We start from the raw sequence: 13,631 nt of genomic DNA, 5'->3' as shown, positions 1-13,631 counted from the left end.
GCCAGCTGCCTCTCTCCTCCAGTTCAAGCCACCATTGCAAAATCTGTTTGCAGCGGGAGGAGCGGCTGTCTGTCTTGGTAGGTTAAGGCTATACACTCATGTGTTGATCACTCATTTTACTTTTGTTTATTTTCTGTTTCCTACATGATTATCTTTGGAGTGGGGGACTCAGTCTACTGATTTTTTTTTAAGTGCTTTAAAGTTTAGGTATTTATTCTAACTGACGGAGAGGTAATGCCTGTGTTATAAACTGTCTGGGCAGGGGCCGTGTGGCAAGTCCTGCAGAACCATGAGAATTTAATTTCTGTTTGCTTAATAGGAAATGAAAACTAAAAACACCAAAACTTCTTTTGTTTGTGTCAACCCCTTGCCTGCAGAGCTAGAAAAAGCCCTAACAGACAAGATGTGGAAAAATCCAGTATTGGAGCCTGAGATGTGTCATGAACATCCATTCGTGTGTGGCAGGCAAATGTCATACTGATCTAAATTAAGCTTAGAATTTTATAAAGAGGGTCTATACCCATTAGGTTGAACTTTGGGGTGGAAGAGTAGGCAGCTGCTGTATTTTGATGCCTCAGCCTTCTTACTCTGAACTATTACCATTTTAAAGCATTTGGGAATATTGTCTTTACTCCCAGCCTATTTAAAGAAAGAGGTAGGAAGATCACAGTGAGTGGAATTCTTATGATTAGAAATGATGGAAGATATTAATAGCTATACATTAAAGGCATTACTTGGCATGAGAACAAGTAATTGTATATGTAAAACAGTAACTAGCTATGTTATGCTTGGAGAAAAGATGAAACAATTCAGAGAACACAACACTAACAGAAATGGTATCTATTATAAATGACGGCATTCATTTTTAAAATGCTGCATGGCTGATGTCTTTTAGGTTTCCTGCTTTGAGAAAACTTTTAAGGAGATGTAACACTTAAGTTTCTAGAAACAGTACATGATGTCATGTCTCCTCTGGTGATATGAAAAAAGTAAATTAAAAATATGCTCCTACTTTTTGGTAGGTAGAATCTCTACTGTGAAGTTAGAAAGCCCCAAAGTTAGGAAGGCAAGATGAACAAAAAGGTCTCGGCTTGCAAGTGAAGCGGCCTCATAAGCAGACTTCAACCTGATTAAATCTTACCATTGTCTACAGAAATTCCAAGCACACTTGATATCTTTCTCACACTGAAAACACAGAAAAAGTCACTTTGTTATTGGCTTTTCCACACCCTCACAAATTGATTCATGGGCTTTATGTTTTCACAGCAGTTTAAGGAGTAACATACATTCAAAGCTGGAATGTCAGAATGTGGACACTTGATCAATTACACGCATGGCCTCGGAAGAACGAAAGGAACCTGTCCCAGATGTCCCGAGGACTTGCGCACGGAAAATCCAAATATTCAATTAAAGATATCAGAGAATGTTTGGCTGTCAAAATGTTTACGTTAAAAATACTGAAGGGAGGGGGTTGGGACAAAGGGTCCAGGCTTTTAGGTCTGGTGCCGTAGCTGACCACGTTCCACATTGTGTCACTCTCCTCCAAAGAAGGGAATTTCGCCATGAGCTCTTCATCCCACTTGCTCTGAGCTGGAAGAAAAGTCAGGTTGGTGATGTGGTGTGGTGCGGCCTGGGGCTCTCCCCTCTGAGATGTCACATGAGATGGCTGGCTGTTACGATGGTATGTCATGGGACTTACTGTGGTTAAAAGTGAGAGAGTTATCCAGGCTGCCCAGCTGCTGCAATCTGGCATGCATCATTCCTGTTCTGTTACGGGAAACAGGCAATGTCTGAGATTTTCGATCATGAACTATGGGTCCCAACCCCTCCTGGTTCCTGCAACATGAGTGAAATGGGATAGAAGCAAAAGTTAGACTTGTTACACCGCAGCGAGACGAGCAGGGTTAGTGAGGCCAGGACACAGCACAAGGGGACCGGCCACACGCCAACCAGAGCAGCGTGGCCTGAGACGCACACACAGGCGGCAGTTCTTAACTGAGTTCATAGCAAAGCACCTGATGATGAAGAAGCAAAAAGCAAGCTAAAGCAGGGAACTTTTCAGTTTTGGAATGTACTTTAGAGATGCTGCTTTTTAAAAAGTCAGAGCATCAGTCCGACGTGGCGCTAAAGGTTAGCGTTCGGAAACTGCTAAACACCATGAATATTTTCAGATTATACATGTTATTAAAGAGCAAAAAAAAAATTTTTTTTTAAAGAAAACAATGCATTGGAAGAAACAGAGAACAAACATGCAATGAGAGGGATTATATGAGGCGGTTTTAACACCTTTATTCTTACCCAGGCAGGAAGGAGAGCCACACACTTTGTTAAACTTGTCAGCAGTCAAGTAAAGAAAATAGAAAAGTGATCTGGGTTAGCAATCATACAGCTAACTTCCTACTGTGTACCATCACCAGAGCAGATGAAAAATGAGACCCGTGCTGGAATGACACCTGTCCCCGGCCCGTAGCCAACCGTCTCCCTCATTGTGTTATTGTGTGGAGGAGAACAGGAGTTCTAGAACATGCATGGACTGTCATCGGGCAACATGCTGCTGGGTGATTTCAGAGGGACACAATGAGAAGACGCAGTATTCCTCAGCCGGGACTGCCACGGAGGGCACACACCGACAGCGTTCAGACTCCGCTCAGGATCTTTGTCACATGGAGCAGAAACCACAGGAATTTTCTATGAAGCAGGGCACATCTTTCCACAACACACCTAACAAGCAACACCACCTTCCACGCCCGCATTCCTATGCCCATCCGTTTTTAGGATAGCCCAAGAAAGCACACTTTTACATGCAAATATATACAGGGTGCTTATAAAGTCGGAAGATTTTTTTTAAATTAAATTTATAGCCATTAAGAAAAAAAATAAGTTCACAGTTAGACAAGACCCAATTCTAAAATATTTTGTTGGGCAGAAACCTTCAGCTTCCCACAGGCACCATGTTCAGCTCTGCGGCACGTCACCCTAATTTGCACAACGCTCTCCAAATGCCAACTTGTGCTGTGGGTGACAGTTACCGTGAGAAGGCTGGGAAGCTTGCCGGTCACAGTGCCTTCCGGTTACAATATACCACATCCCCAGGTCCATGGGGCAGAGTCAAAGGGAGTAAAGTCCGATTGCAAGGTGCTACTGTATAAGGTCACCTTGTATATACTTGCATTTGGTACTCAAAAGTGCAAATGTTATAATTGACTGTTACGATAAAAAATAACAGTTAAAATGAGAGAACTTCAAGTGCCACCGCGTTTCAGTTAAAAATAAATACGAATAGGATGAAAGTGTAAAATACTCTCTCTAAATTTACTCTTTTAAAAAAAAAACCCACAAATTCTTATTGAACATGAAACATAATTCTGCAAATGTCTCAAATATCCCAAGAAAAGAACAATGTTAACATAAAAAGTAAAAATCTCCACATTCAAATAATCTTAAAAATCTCCTGTTTCATTGCTGTGAAACAGAATTATAGAGAAAAAACTCAATCACTACCGAATTTTAAAGTTGTCCTAAAATATAAATGTGTTTACTTATAAGTAAACAATCACAATGGAAAAATAGGATACTTAGACCAACCCTGTAAATACATTATCACGGGACACACAACACGGACAAAACAGATACTGACGCGCTGAGCAGCCGCAGAGCAGGAGTGGGAACGTGGTAAGGACAAGACGTGCTCTGAAGAAACGCCTCCAGGAAAGAGAGGCTTAGGTGCCCCTCACAATGAGGTTCCGGCTCCCCTCGAACTCAGCATGGATCTGAGAGTATGGTGTGGGGCAGGGCCGTGAAGATGTATGAAACTCAATCGAGAGTTCTGGTCAGATAAGATAAGAGCAGGGCATGGACAGCTTATGTGGACTGAGGAGAAAAGGCTCCGTTGCAGAGACGGTTTTTAAGGAAATTTGAACAAATCTGAGATGAACTGAGAGCCTTCCTTCATGAAGAAGCAACGAAAAATGGTTATGTGAGAAATTATTATCTTTGTAGCTGGGAGAAGGAATGGTAAAAAGTGACCTCTGAAAGTCAAACAGGGGAAGCAAAACCACTGGAGGAGGAGAAAGAGCGAGAAGACACACCTGGGGGAGCTGGGAGAAGAAAGAGAAAGGGGACGGGAAGGAACAGAACACGGGGGTGTATTTGGAAGGAAGCACACCAGTGAAGCAGCAGGCCACGGAGGGAAATCCTTCCAAGAGATATGCAAGAGGCAAAATGAGACAGAAGGAGTGTGGGAATGCAGGCGAAAGATGCCACCAGATTTGACGGTAGCAGTCCAAAGACATCGCGGCTGTTTATGAGAATTCCAACTGCCAATCATCACGGATGACAATTTCCACACATTCAGAGCCAAGTAATACAGAGAATGATACACATTCGAGCCAAACCCCCACAGTACCTGGCTATATATCGCTTCCCCATGTACTGGAACTGGTGTAAGCAGACTCTGCAGACAGGATGGAAGGTTATTAGGGAAACAGGAAAAGACAATGGTTTCCAATACATTGCTTTATTTCAACCCATCAGCAACAACACATTCAATAAACCTTACATCTACCAGTAGCCTCTTACTTCTGGTATTCAGAAATTCTTGGGAGGGTCTTTCTCACCCAGAGAAAATCACTAACCTAGAGGGGAGGTACCATGCTGGGCTGTCGGTACTGTGCTGGGCGGTGAAGCCACTGGGGAGGCCTGGGACAAACAGGACTGCCCCTGACTCCGTCTGTCTCAGCACAGGCACGGGGGAAGGCACAGGACTGGGGCACTCTCCCAGCTGCTGATCAGTCCTCATTCAATCCTGGCAAGGAGCTCCCTCTTTTGGCTTTTCTAAAGGGACTGGTCCCTTACAGACATCAAATGTCTGATTTTTGGGTTGGTTTTAATATACACACAATGTTGATTTTTTAAAAAATCATGTATTTAATAAGAAGTTGTTACAATAACATCCAGTAAGTTCTTCTGGTGCGGAATCTCATCAATCTCTCCCACTTGTAACTTAGCAGAGAGAACAACCATGACTAGGAACCAAGACCGTAATTCAAAATGCAAAAAGCTCCGATTACAGGTTTTCGCCCGAGTTTAGGAAAATATATTTGGCAGCAAAATCATGACCCCAATTACCAGAAATAAAGCTATTTACAGTTATAATTTATCCAGTTGTTATGAACAATCATAGTACTGTGGAAACAATAATGTGTTTGATTGTGGGGGGTCTAAGACCTTGCTGGGATGTTACAGAATATATTCTCTATGTAAATTTTCTAAAAATCTAAAAAATTTTGGATGTGGAAAATCATTTGGCCCCAGCGATTTTTTTTTTTTTTTTTAAATCTCCACGGTGGAGCCCAATGCAGGGCTTGAACTCATAACCCTGAGATCAAGACCTGAGCTGAGATCAAGAGTTGGATGCTTAACTGACTGAGCCACCCAGGTGCCCCTGGCCCTAGCAAATTTTACAGGGGATTGTGGATTTGTGGTAGGTTTTTGTTGTTGTTGTTGTTTGTTCTTTTTTTTTTTTTTAAAGCAAAGAGCTTAAAGGAATGATTGAAGAGTTAAAAGAAGGTAATATAGATAAAATTTAAGATTTCACTTAAATTTAAAAATTATAGCTATTTTGGTCTCAATATTTACATCTGCTTAAGCTACATTAGACTCACCTTTGAAACATAGCATTCACCCAATTCAGTTAATAAATTGTGTCCTTTTATTCAGATAGTTTGTACACATAAGCAGTTAGCTCTCATCTCTAACAACCACATATCTAATAATTTAGGGTTGGTCACTGGCCACTGAGTCATGTGCTCCCAAGAGCAAGTGTTGGGGTCAGGTCCAGGAGAAAGAGCTTAAAAACGGTGGATGTGAATATACTACATTCCTAGTTCAACCCCATAGCATTGTTCACACCTCTTAATTAGCCAAGAAAAATCAAGAAGCAGAGAGCAAAGCAAAACTACTCACTCAGATATTGTAAAAAAATCCATAAGTTCAGACGTTGAAGCCTTGTTCCAATACGTAAACAAAGCATCTAAAAAGTAAACATTAATTTGGTCAGAATCATGATGTGCATTGTATATAGCAGGGGATGGGGAAAAGATTTTGGAGAATAAACCCTCAAACCCTTTTATAGCTGATCAAAGAACCAACTACAGTGACCAGTCTTTATTGGTAACAGACACAATGTGCATATTCAATTTCAAGAAGCTGCATTTGAACTTTAATTTCATCATGCATCACCTAATCTCAAGTTAGGCTTTCTCTCTGCCTCATACAGAATCACTCTCCAGGAAACAATCTGTTGAAAATTCTTGCATGTACCTAAGTCCTCTCTTCTTAACACACGCATGCAGAAATGGATGTGTACATACTGCACATACTGTTTTTCCTTTGAGTTTTATTTCAGTAATATAGCTTGCATCTCTTCCAATCTTCTCCAAGATGCCTGATACTCCTCTCCATGAATGCAGTATAACCGAGTTAGCCAGTCCCTTACTAACAGACATTTACTTGTTTTCCCCCTTAATGCTCTGCTCCATTAAATTATGCTTTGAAGACTATTCTTTTATAAGGATGTTTGCACACTTGTCCAACTACATCTATAGGACAAATATTCTCAGAAGTGAAACAGCCACGTCAAATGTTATGAACAGATATTGCCAAATAGTCTTCCAAACAGGCAATATATGCAACTTCCTGTTTCCCGGCGTGATGATGTGGTACCGTCTCCACGAGGAAGTCACATGCACATCTGCTCTGCATCAAGATGACTGGACATATTTTCAGTAAAGGCAAATCCTACAAGTCCATTTACAGGAATCATTCTGTGTGTGTGACCCTTAACCTTTTAGAACTTGCCCAAGAGTGCTACTACCAGATAGTTAAACATTTTTGTGTTCTTATATTTTATACTGAGGTTGAAAAACCGGTGAAGAGATTTCTCTCAGGGAGAAATTCCACTGAATTCGGGGGCCTGAGGAGAATGAGAGCAGTCTGCAGCGATGCAGATAGCTCGTGAAGGTGCTCAGCCAGGGACTTTTCACTCCACGCTTGCCCAGAATGGTGAGGGGCAGGGGAAGCCATGAGCTCTACATGGAGAATCTGTTATGCGTGAGCACTGTGCTAGGTGGTCTCATGATTGCACACTTGTCATATCTTAATTGCCACCAGGATCAGAGACAGTGTTCTAATTTATAGATAAGCTAATAAAGGCTCAGAGAAGTCAAGCAGTTCTCCCCATCATCAGGCTAAAGAATCACGGTGGAATGGGGACTTCAATCAAGTACACCTGATTTTAAAAGCCACGTTTAGTTTATTAGACCAGTAACATGGGTGGGTCAGTGGGCTTCCATCTTTCAGGAATTCTGAGTTTAGATTCCAGAGGAACAGACTCGGGTTACTTGAGACTGACCATCCTCATGGGGTGAGCACCCAAGGAGCGAAAAGTGAGTATGAGAGGACCTCTACGGGCCAACCTGCAAACACCTGTGGTCACCCTAGCTCAAATCAGACAGAGCCAGCTGGCCAGCCAAGGAGCACTAAGCTGCCTTTCCTTGCTCGTGGCTATTGGCTGAGGCTGAGGTTACTGACCTGGGGGCGTGGGGGGGGGGGGAGAGACAACTAACCTCTATGAGAGACGGAGGGGCCCAAGCGGAGAAGGTGCTCCTTGAATGTGGGAAAAGGGAAAGAGTAGCTACACAGCTACACAGTTGACTTTGGTTGCTTGTCCCCTAAACTACTCTGAAGGCATTTTCTCTCCCACCCCATATCATACGCAAGAATCAAGTCCAGGTAGATACTAAGATTTAAGTGTGAAAATTTGAATAATACTATTTTAAAGAGGATAAAGAAGAGTATCTTCATGACTCTGGGGACAGGTGAAGACTTTTTAAACCTGACACACACAAAAATTCAAATTATAAAAGGAAGGAAATTGATACTTTGAAGGTAATTTTTTTTTTTTTTTTAAGAGAAGCTCTAAAACTGTTTTGAAGAGGTCACTGAATTTTTAAATCATGTGCATGGCCTTCCAAAGGGCTGCTTTTAAAGGATAACTTTAACTAGGATGCAAAATTTCTGGAATATTGGTCTTTAAAAAAGTAGTTATGTTCTAGTTATAGATCTTATTTATTATTTGAAACTTAAAATATTTTAAGGAAAACTTTCAGCAAAGGAAAAACAGAATTACAAAACTGGCTAAAACTCATCACCGTGATGTAAAGTTCAGAACTTTTGTCATTAAGGGCAGAATTTCAACTTTATAACCCTAATGCCTGAATAAGTGCCCAGTGCTTTGCTATTTGGTCATCATTCAAGGAAAATTATTTTCTGTTTGTTGTGTTTTTAAAAGCTACTTTAAAGTATCAAATTGACAGAATAAAAAAATAACCCAGTCCTGAAGCATTTTAGGGATAGGTATGTGGTTCCTACCATCTGGATACTAAGGTCTGGCTATTAATGCTGTAGAAATGGAAGCTTAATACAAAAGAAACATTCTTCTCAGGCAGATATGGAAACTTAATATAAAAAAAAAATTATTCTCAGGCAGAAATGCCTTCCACTGGATGTTTAAGGCCCATACTGACTGCCACTACACAAAGGCAGCACGAGAGGCCTTCAGCATTTTGTTTTCAGAAGACTTTGCCTTGACTCAATACACTTCACAGGACACTTTCTGATTATGCTGCAGCAAGTCCGACAAGATTTCTGATCAAGGAAGAAACAAGACATTGTACCATGGCATGATTTCAAATGATTGCTTATATCACAAAACTGGAGTTGAAGTGTCTTATCATGGATGTTTACATGCTTTATTCTATTAAAAAATGTGGTTGTCAAACCCTTTATGAGAAACTTAATCTACTATGATACCACTAACTCCATCAGAAAACTAAAAAATCACATCTCACTTCCAGTTAAAGCCAGGAATGTCACACATACTCTAAATGGAAGAGATGCTCAGATCCCCCAACATTACACATTCCAATTCAAGAGCCTTACTAATAAAATTATGCAAGTTGCCAAAAAGTTTTTTTGGACAAGTGAAATTGTTTTTTTAGGGGAAAAAAAAAATCAAAGGCTACCTCATTTATCTGCTTCTGTCTTCTTGGATTATGATGGTAGGCCCGAGGTTAATAAAAAAAATTTTTTTTAATGGCCCATATACATTTTAGAACTCGCTTTTTAGAACAATTAGTAAAAACTCTTTTTCCAAATTAAGACTTTTATTTCTGCTACATTTAGTAAATTAACATGTATTTCAAATGAGGAAGAAAATCTTTTTAAGCTCTTCTATCCTTTCAAGCAATTCTAAGTTTTAAAAAAGACACCAAATACTGAAGCAAAGTAAAACTGACATCTTCACTTTCACCTACCATCAGACATGCTTTTTAAGATGTAGAGGAAACACATCAGCAGGCTCTTAATCTCGGACTGGTCAAGTTTGTCACAGCGAACCACAGAATTTCCCAAAGTGCCACTTTGCTGGTGCTAAAAAAAAAAAAAAAAAGGAAATACAGGTGATTTTTTTTTAATCCATTATTCTAGGTAAAACAAAATTAGGTTCATTTTTCTCCTTTGGAAGAGAAAGATTCTTAGAATTGAGTCAAATCACGCAAACTGGAAGGTGTAACTCATTGGTCGACAAACCACAGACACACCTTCACCAAATACACATAAGCGCCTAGTCCACAGAAGCTCTGTCGGCTTCCTTCACTTGCTATCCTAAGAGACAAGCCAGCAGGCACAGACCTTTCAAACTGGGTAACCACAGCTGGAGCTACCAGCTCAGTTCTAAAATGCCAAGTACGATCTCATGCAAAAAAGGGATGTGGGCTAGGATCAAACAGAAATGATGAGTAGGACCGACCATATCCTCAGGACCGACCATATCCTCAGGAGAAGGCCGGTGTCTGAACGAGGAAATAAAATCCACACTCCTGTTGTGTACCCCACAAAAGTCTGCGGCGGAGTCCCTGTCATTCAGCTGACATCGTGGGGCACCACTGGGGGGAAAACGACAGGTGGGTACCCAACAGGAACAGAAAGGGACACCTCAGCAGAGCTTGTTCAAAGACCCTAAACCCTAAACCGATGAGACCATTCCCTCAGCGGCTTAGCTCAACACCGCAAACTTCAGAAAGTGCAGGGAACAGGGTGAGGGCAGTTTTGCCACTAGACAGCACGTTTACATGTTCAAGGGGTTCAAATTAAAAAAAAAAAAAAAAAAAAAAGTACAAGAAAAAGAATCTCATCTCCTGATTTAAAGTCACGGGAGATTTTGACATCGTCAAAGTTGTATTGCCAATTGAAAAGCAGGATTTTTTTTATGTTTTTGGCAAATACCAAAGCAGAAAGGTCAATTAAAAAAAAAAATCTTTCATTCAAAGTATTGGGGGCAGCAACTAAAAAAAAAATATGGTAATCAGGTTTAATTAATAATGTACATGAGTTTTTTATTACAGAAGAAATACAGGTGCAGTTAGTGGCAAAACCACAGGGAGGAATGCATCATTTCGCCCACGCACTTCGCCAGGGCCGCTGGGAGAACCCAGTGCTTCTTGCACTTGGAGGGAAGGTGCAGCATGCAAAGTTTCCTCTGGCAAAGGTGGGATCGTTAGAAGGGAAAAATCCACAGTGACCCGGTTTTTCCTGGCTGACTGGCAGCTCTCTTCCTCCTCTCCAGCACTGCGTATGATGCAAGCAGAATGCCTCCTGAGCAGCTTCTCGCTCTACATATGAACGCAAGTCACGGTCAAGGGGAAAGTTCAATACGTCATGACACACACGCACACGGAGACGCTCCCACCTCTACCAAAACCGCACGGAAGGATAACCGTGTCACTGTCAGCCACAGAAAGGCAGGTACGATGACCAACCTGCTGCTGAAGGACATTCTGCACGTTTCGGAGAACTAGAAATACATCCCTAAGTGGTTCACCTGTTGATTGGTATGTGTGCTTGCCTTGAACTTGAAGTAACTCGGGAAAACAGTGGCCAAGGCAACACTAATCTATCATTGTTCTGGGTTTAAATTCAAGCTTTAGCCATTCCCACAAAGCTCCAAATAGACCCTTGATTATTTCAAGAAAAAAATGTTAAATACAAAGATGATGTGTTGTGTTGGAGGTACCAGTGTGAGCTGGTTTCAAATAAAGTCTCATCCCTGAATCACCTAGATGATCAATTAATCTTTCCGGAGCAAGCTCTGGACCCAACACCCATTTGCATGGATAACTGTATACATGGTATTCTCTGGCATACAGATGATGGGGATTCTAAGTGAGAGTGCATTTTGATGTCCCTACCTGCTCCACCTGCCCAAACTATTTCCTCAAGGTCCTCCACTGTAAACATTGCCCTGATGTAAAATCTTGGAAACAAGAATGGGGGAGATTTCAGGAAATGGGCCCCATCCTTAGATAATACTCTGATCGTAACTCTGATAATAACTCCAGGTTAACTGAGTTATTTAAAAAAAAAAAAAAAAAAAAAAAAAGTTACCCTTAACGAACACCAGAACACGAAGCATGGTTTACTTTAGGCTAAATCCATTAGTTGTAAGAAACACTTAAGTTGTATGAAAAGAAATTACCTTATCCAGGGAATTGCTTTTCTCGCTATTCCTTTCTGGAAGGCTATTCCCCGAATCTGTGCTTATGAGGGATCCTCTTGAATCAGCATTTCTCACACTATTGATGTTCGGAGTTGATGCTGTATATGGAGAAGCTATACAGAAATCAAGCGAAGACCAAAGACTTGATGAGATACAACAAAATGAAGATATGTACTGAACTTTAAGGGAAATTGCTTCTATGGCACTTGTTTTTGTTGTTGTTAAGAAATGGGCTCAAGAGTTTCACTCAGGCACCTCGCCTTTAACGAAGGGCCATAATCCGAAACATTCAGACACAACCCTGAATTCACTTATGGGAGGCCACCTTGGATTCCTCAGATGAAAGGAACACACACAGTTTCAGAATGCAATAAAGATGTTAAAAAAATCCGCCTACAACTATCAGATCAAAAAATGAAACCCTGCAATGAGCCACAGTATTCAAACTGTATGCTGAGGTACCCTAGGAAACTCACGGGGCCTCTCGGGACATTTTACAATTTCAAGAAAAACACGATGGTGCTTGACATTTCCCAAAACTGCAGTTTCAATGTGAGATCACACTATGTTCCTCTCGATGATGTTGTATCTTTGTGAAGCTAGGTCTTTGGTGGCTGCTATGATAAAAAGCAGGTACTGGGTGAAAATCACCATGGAACAGGAAAATAAGACGGGGGTGAGAAATTAGATTCCAAATAGAGCTGCTGGGCAATGCCTAACACGTGCACACATCCCATTGAAAATGGGTGTGGTTATTAAAAATAATTTTTCTTTAAATTTATGTGTATTTTTCTCGAATGCCGATGAAGTTGTTCAGATAGATGAACTTCCTAGGTTATGTGGCTCCAAATACCTAATAAACAGAACTGTTGGTTGTTTATTCTGGCCTGGGGACTCAATGAACAAATTACTGTGACCATAAGTGTGCTGTGAACGGAGAATGCTTGGGAATCTCTGCAACAAAGAGTTACGAGCAGAAAAGAAATTTAAAAATAAAATGTGTGACATCTGTGAAAAGCAGCACTATAAGTCAGGAATCAGCCCCCACCTCAGAACTATGGAATTTTTTTAAAAAATAAGGTTTATTTATTTATTTATTTATTTGACAGAGATCACAAGTAGGCAGAGAGGAAGGCAGAGAGAAAGAGGGGGAAGCAGGCTCCCCACTGAGCAGAGAACCCAATGTGGGGTTGGATCCCAGGACCCTGAGATCCTGACCTGAGCTGAAGGCGGAGACTCAACCCACTGAGCCACCCAGGTGCCCCAGAACGATGGAATTTTTTAAAGTAAAAGTAGTAGACTGACTTCCTGCTTCGGTAAGATTTCAGTATATTACATGATTTAAAATGACCATCAAACTTGTACTTTCCATGCTGAACCACAAAGCTTGCCTCTAGCTGAAAGGCCGGGCTGGCTGTGCACGCTGTCTGAGGAGTCTTTGGTGCTAGGCTCCAGCAAGCCGGAAGCAGGGCCTCCCACACCCACACGGAAGACGCCATTCCCCAACACCTCAGAACAGACCGCCATTTTCATATGTTAGGATGCAAATCAGCTGCCATGGACTGAGACATTTCTTTTCTTTTTAAAAGATTATTTATTTATTTACTTACTTATTCATTTAGTGTGTTGGGGGGAGGGGTAGAGGGAGACAAAGAATCCCAAGCAGAAACCCCCCTTGCTGAGCACAGACCCCAATGTGGGGCTTGATCTCAACACCCCGAGATCACGTCCTGACCCAAAATCAAGAGCTGGAAGATCCACCCACTAAGCCAGCCAGGCACCTCTGAAACACTTCTAAGTTAATCCCTCCCTCTACCTAACACTCAGGTGTATCCACCCCCGTCCCTGAAACTGAATCAGCATACTAAAATTAAGAAAAGAAGCGTGAGGGGAATTTGAAAATGGAAGTGATGGCTGGAACGTGTAAGCCACTGGCCCCAGGATGCCTCATTCCAGAAGAGAAACTGTGTGATGGATTGTAACGGAGAACAGGTAAAAACCTATGAAAAAACTATGA

General features: G+C 41.4%; 1 protein-coding gene across 20 annotated transcripts in view; it reads right to left on the bottom strand.

Moving 5' to 3' along the window:
- DOCK9 (dedicator of cytokinesis 9) overlaps positions 1-13,631 on the bottom strand; it is a 276,616-nt gene that overhangs the window by 49,883 nt on the left and 213,102 nt on the right. For 10 of the 20 annotated variants that reach the window (XM_059144086.1, XM_059144098.1, XM_059144085.1 and 7 more), the window contains exons 34-38: positions 11,594-11,727; positions 9,375-9,489; positions 5,965-6,031; positions 4,406-4,453; positions 1,700-1,836 (exon numbers count right to left, since the gene is read on the bottom strand). In XM_059144086.1, the coding sequence (XP_059000069.1) occupies positions 1,700-1,836; positions 4,406-4,453; positions 5,965-6,031; positions 9,375-9,489; positions 11,594-11,727 (501 nt within the window). Of the gene's footprint in view, positions 1-1,141; positions 1,186-1,699; positions 1,837-4,405; positions 4,454-5,964; positions 6,032-9,374; positions 9,490-11,593; positions 11,728-13,631 lie in introns of all 20 variants that reach the window. The other 10 variants (XM_059144093.1, XM_059144101.1, XM_059144090.1 and 7 more) reach the window with 2 other exon arrangements.

The sequence above is a fragment of the Mustela lutreola genome, chromosome 13 (assembly GCF_030435805.1).
Source record: "Mustela lutreola isolate mMusLut2 chromosome 13, mMusLut2.pri, whole genome shotgun sequence".
NCBI classification, from domain to species: Eukaryota; Metazoa; Chordata; class Mammalia; order Carnivora; family Mustelidae; genus Mustela; species Mustela lutreola.
The sequence above is the reverse complement of the archived record's forward strand: the minus strand, read 5'-3'. Positions and strand labels throughout refer to the sequence as shown.